General features: G+C 47.4%; 1 protein-coding gene across 3 annotated transcripts in view; it reads right to left on the bottom strand.

Annotated features, from left to right (window-relative positions):
- Positions 1–6,000, bottom strand: part of LOC112250624 (lysine-specific demethylase 4B-like) — a 91,415-nt gene that overhangs the window by 24,234 nt on the left and 61,181 nt on the right. For 2 of the 3 annotated variants that reach the window (XM_042321951.1, XM_042321953.1), the window contains exons 13-14: positions 4,586–4,749; positions 3,781–3,991 (exon numbers count right to left, since the gene is read on the bottom strand). In XM_042321951.1, coding sequence (XP_042177885.1) covers positions 3,781–3,991; positions 4,586–4,749 — 375 coding nt within the window. The remainder of the gene's footprint in view (positions 1–3,780; positions 3,992–4,585; positions 4,750–6,000) is intronic. The other variant, XM_042321952.1, reaches the window with a different exon arrangement.

Raw genomic sequence — 6,000 nt, forward strand, 5'->3', positions numbered from 1 at the left:
CTCTGTTTATCTTATATGCATAGTCACTTTAACTATACATGTACATACTACCTAAATTGGCCCGACCAACCAGTGCTCCCGCACATTGGCTAACCGGGCTATTTGCATCGTGTCCCGCCACCCGCCAACCCCCCCCCCTTTTTACACTTCTGCTACTCTCTGTTCATCATATATGCATAGTCACTTTAACGATACCTACATACTACCTCAATAAGCCTGACTAACAGGTGTCTGTATATAGCCTTCCTCCTCTTTTTTCAAATGTCTTTTTACTGTTGTTTAATTCCCTTACCTACACACACACCTTTTTTCCCCCGCACCATTGGTTAGAGCTTGTAAGTAAGCATTTCACTGTAATACAACACCTGTTGTATTCGGCGCACGTGACAAATAAACATGATTTGATTTGAGACCCGAAGCCGGATCATTGTTGTGCTATAGGCCCGCCGATGGCTGCTTTAACCCAGTCAAGGCCCTGTCTTACTTGCCTCTTCTATAGGTGCTCGATGGACCTAGGATATAAAAGTGTGTGTGTGTGTGGTATATACTACCTCAACCAGCCTGACTACCCGGTGTCTGCTACTTTTATAGCCTCGCTACTGTATATAGCCGGTCTTTTCACTGTTGTTTTTATTTCTTTACTTATCTATTGTTCACCTAACATCTTTTTTGCACTATTGGTTAGAGCCTGTAAGTAAGCATTTCACTGTAAGGTCTACTACACCTGTTGTATTCGGCGCACGTGACAAATACACTTTGATTTGATTTTAGTGTTGAAGGCCTGGGTGAGTTGGCCTCTACAGGATGTCCGTTCCTGACCTCTCCTGACATCAGCAGCTGGCGAGGGCCGAACGCAGCCCCGGCGTAGGGCCGGCCAGATCCGGACAGACAGCTGCTGGGGAGGTGCGTGCGTGTGGTAAGAACGTACTGTAATTACTATCTCATTCTAACCAAAGCTGGGGAATAATCCAATTTGGAGTAATTAGATGGCAGTAAGCCAACAAAGACAGTTGCCCATGTTCAACATGTCAAATAAGAAGATTTGATTTTTCAGTGGGTGGAGAATCAGCACATGAATTGTAAATCAGACCTGCCAACCTGAAGAATTATAACGAGAACCACCCCCCCCGGAACACACGACGGCGCACGTGCGACACCCACTGCTTAAATCCTAGGCAAATGCACTTTTTAAAATACATTTTTTACCTTATAACGATGTTGAAGACCGCCTCTGTAGAAATGGTGGGCCATAGACTAGTATGGGTACTTGGTAATTGGCTGCTCTTCAGTAGCTAACTAGAAATCATGTTTAAAAATCACAGGAGGCTGCTTTGGGGAGGACGGCTCATAATAATGGTTGGAATGGGGAAGATGCAATAGTATCAAACCACGTTAGATGTATTTGATACCATTCCACTATTCCGCTCCAGCTATTGTCAAGAGCCCGTCTTTCTAATTAAGGTGCCACCAACCTTCTGTGGTTCAAATGTACAAATCAGGGCTCTCCCTGGGATTTTCTGACAAGGTGGTGCTGATGTAGGCCTAAAATTGGGTAGGGGGGAGGTCCGGAGGGTGTCAGTCAACTTCCCTTCAGGAAAACCTGTAACTGCCATTTCCTGAAACCTAGAGTTTTAAAATTATATATAAATAAGAATTTGTTCTTAACTGACTTGCCTAGTTAAATAAAGGTTGAATAAAATGTTTATATAAATGTTTTATTTAACTAGTAGGCAAGTCAGATAAGAACAAATTTTTATTGACAATGATGGCCTACCCCGGCTAAAACCCTAACCCGGCCGACGCTGTGCCAATTGTGCGCCGCCCTATGGGACTCCCAATCACGGCCGGTTGCGATAGAGCCTCGACTCGAACCAGGGTCTGTAGTGACGCCTCTAGCACTGAGATGCAGTGCCTTCGACCGCTGCGCCCCTTTGTTTATATTAAACAATGTAGCCAACACAGAAGGCTTGTGCTTGACCCTGAATGAAATTGAGGCGGTTCTCAATGACACTAAAACAGGTCTCGGGTTAACTTTAGGTCTAATGATTATTGTAATTAATAGGCGTCTTTATGTGGATAGGCTAGCGAAAATGTAAACTGGCTTCTTAATAACTTTGTTTGGGGAGAAAATGTTGGGAATAATTAAATGCAGTAGTCTAGCTTCCTGTAGGCCATTTGGAATTTGAACCAACTGAACTCGGCCTATATGAGCTCATTGCAGATCTCCATTCATCAAGTTAGGTCTGACTACCAGACCACCATTTAACATGCCTTGTTGTCGTTGGTGAACGGACTTATCACATCATGCATCATGGCATGCATTCTGCAGCTATACACCATCCAATCTGGTTTGCGCTTAGTGAGACAATCATTTGTTTTTCAACAGGACAATGACCCAACACACCTCCAGGTGGTGTAAGGGCTATTTGCCCAAGAACGAAAGTGATGGAATGCTGCATCAGCTGACCTGGCCTCAGGGTGAAGGAAACAAGTGCTCAGCATATATGGGAACTCCGTTAAGACTGTTGGAAAAGCATTCCAGGTGAAGCTGGTTGAGAGAATGCCAAGAGTTGCCAAAGCTGTCATCAAGGCAAAGGGAGGCTACTTTGAGAGCTGCCATCTGGCTCAAGGAAGAAAAATAGTACCAGAGATGGAAGAAAAAGCAAGACACACCAGTCACAGTTTTTTTCTGGTTCTTTCAGGTTCAATTGCACTAAGTAGACCAGACCCAGCTGCTATCGCATTGGTGTCTATGGGAGAGCCACCCCCTTAAGTGGCCATGTAAAAAGTCCAATGCTAAGGCCTGACTCAACTATCTTAATTTATTCACCATCTTTGATAGTACTACGACTACGGGGGGCAGGCCGGAGAGGAGAGCTTGAGATTTTTCTCCTCTCCCAAGTCCTCTAATCAGAGTAGGGTCACCTGGCTAACATTGCGTGTGCGCAGGCTAACCGCTCCCCGTGTGTTGCACGCTAACCGCTCCCTGCCACCTTACCATACAGAGGCAAGCTTAATTGGCTACGCAGCTTAGACTGGCCGAGTAAAAGAATGACGCCAAACAATTTTATTTACCTCTTTCTGCAGGGGGACAGTTTTAGGGGGAGGCACACTGGCACAGCAATCCCAGTCAGTTCAGGCTGAGTTGCAGTAAATTAACTAGAACAATTTGATTGGCATTTTGATCCTCGCGGAGAGAAAAAAAATCCTTGCTTCGGGCCCGAGGGGGAGCAAATATGTAATGGGAATTTAAATTAATACGGCGTGAAATACTACGGACCATTAGTTGGCTGAATAAATACAAGACTTGGGAGAACAGACACAGTAATTACAGTCTAAAGTAAACATGGCGGGGGAGTTGAATGACTGGTATTGACTGGCTGGTTGCCTGGTACGGACTGTATACTGTGAGGGAGTTGACCGGTTGGTAATGGTATTAAATGACTGGTTTTGACTGGTTGGTACGGACTCACTGGCAAGGACTTACCAGAATATACACTAGCTTTGTTGGCGTGGGCTTGGTGAGAGTTTGGCCGATTGGTACTGAAGTTTGAAATGTATTAAGAGTTTTGTCTGGCTGGTACTCGACTTACGTACACTTGGTGTTTTATCTGGTTGGTATTGGACGTTAAGAGGGGAAAAAAAATGGTGATTGTTTTTGACTGACAGCCACATTTTGACTGGATCGATAGAAACACTGTGTGAGTTTGTCTGCGCCTCTGTCTAGCACCTGTCCTCCTGTCTGTCTGCCTGCCACGGTCAATCCGTCTGTCTACTCACTGGAGTGGACCTGCAGGCTGCAGGAGGAGCAGGAGAGCAGCGGGCTGGTGCCGTCGTCACCCATGTGAGAGTTGGAGGGCGGCGGCTCGGTGTTGCCTGCCCCGGCGCTGAAGCACATCTCGGGGACCAGCGGATGGGTACGGCTGCCGCAGCGGGATACGCTGTGGTGGTTGGGGGCACCGGGACTGTTGGTCGGGTAGGAGGAGTCCTTCTGGAGTTGAATGAAACAGGGAAGGACGTTATAGAATATTGTTGGGTTTACCGGGTGGAGTTCAGACCTTGAAAGAGATGGAGACCCCCGTACACTGTTGAAAAAGAGGAATAAATCCAAAATGGAACCTTAAATGCAAAAATATTATAACAAACATAATATATTTATTTGAACATCATGGTGCCCAAAGGTTCATTGTGCAAATTATTATTATTTCTTATAGGTTTCCACATGAAGACACTATCATTTTCACTCTGTTTGCAACCCTGAAGAAGGCACTCCGTGCCAAAACATTGATTAGGTGTACCCATTAAATTCCTGGGAGCATATTTAGAGTGTGCAACCTCCTTTCCTTGTACACAGTTGACCTCCGTTAGTATGCAACCCTACATATCTTTTTTGGGCGTGCGTCAACAAATGTTTCTTTACTAAACTTTCAATCAAAACGACAGAGCAAACGGTTAACTTTCTTTGACATAGCCCGTAGTTGTCAAAGACAACTGTTGCCTGATTGCGATGTTGACAGTGTTTGTGCCGTTGCGATCCATGACAGCATATACATTGTTCTATTTTAGTCTATGTTGTGTGCCCTACCTGTGTGTACGGACAGAACAGAGTGCATACGGCACAGTAGGGTTCCAGGGTGGCCACGGCCGCGTTGAAACCCTTCTCGGCCAGGAAGTTGGGCGTGCGGTTCTGCCACAAGTGGCCTGCCTTCTTCACGTCGCCATCCAGTGGCCAGGGGGAGAAAAGTTCTGCTTAGGGAGAAAGGAGAAAAAAGACAAGTCAGATCAGTGGGTCTGGATGAACACAGAACAAGCACGCATGCAAGGATATATGCTCTGTCCGGCCTGCAATGCATGTAACACAAGGCCCAAAACAATCCGTAATACTGTGTTTAGACCTGACCAGAGAGGAGAATACAAACCCTTCGCCTGCGCCTCTCCCTCTCTCTGCGCGACTCTGCGCGACTCTGCCTCTCTCTGCGCGCCTCTGCCTCTCTCTGCGCGCCTCTGCCTCTCTCTGCGCGCCTCTGCCTCTCTCTGCGCGCCTCTGCCTCTCTCTGCGCCTCTCTCTGCGCCTCTGCGCCTCTCTCTGCGCCTCTCTCTGCGCCTCTCTCTGCGCCTCTCTCTGCGCCTCTCTCTGCGCCTCTCTCTGCCTCCTCTCTGCGCCTCTGCGCCTCTCTCTGCGCCTCTGCCTCTCTCTGCGCCTCTGCCTCTCTCTGCGCCTCTGCCTCTCTCTGCGCCTCTGCCTCTCTCTGCGCCTCTGCCTCTGCCTCTCTCTGCGCCTCTGCCTCTCTCTGCGCCTCTGCCTCTCTCTGTGCCTCTGCCTCTCTCTGTGCCTCTGCCTCTCTCTGTGCCTCTGCCTCTCTCTGTGCCTCTGCCTCTCTCCCAGTCTATCTCCAGGCAGCTCAAAGTCACTTTGAAAGCAGTTAATTCGGAGTCATGATCCCGGGATCAATATGTGTCAGTCATGAAAGAAAAGAATAGGGGAGAGAGGTCGTGGGGGAAGGAGGGAAAGACAGGAGTCTTAGACTTCAGCTACGCTACACTACGTCACGCTGTGTCGTCATCAGCGTTGTGTCAATGTGACGTTCTGTCTCCTCCAGAAACTGACCAAAAATCAACTTTATTCCTCATTATTTCAATTCACGAGATTGGCTGAAACGCTCGTGTCAGCCATCAATAATTGAACCTCTGCGATTCCTGAGCTTGGACGTGACGCAACACGGACAATACAGCAACTATGATTGATTTCAAAGGAAGCATTCCCTCAATTGCTGATGGCAATGCCGGACGCCTGCTGGCTGTAGTGTAGCAGGGCCGAAACAGTACAGAATACATTATCCCGAAGACCAACTTTTCGTTTTTCTTCTACCATTTACATGTTTTTAGCATCATGATAATAGACCTGGTCCCAGATCCTATCATGCAGTCTTGTCAAATAATAACAACCCTAGCAGTTGGCTGTATACAGCACATACAGACCTGGGAACAGGCAAAGCCACA

This window comes from Oncorhynchus tshawytscha, linkage group LG05 (assembly GCF_018296145.1).
Source record: "Oncorhynchus tshawytscha isolate Ot180627B linkage group LG05, Otsh_v2.0, whole genome shotgun sequence".
NCBI lineage: Eukaryota > Metazoa > Chordata > Actinopteri > Salmoniformes > Salmonidae > Oncorhynchus > Oncorhynchus tshawytscha.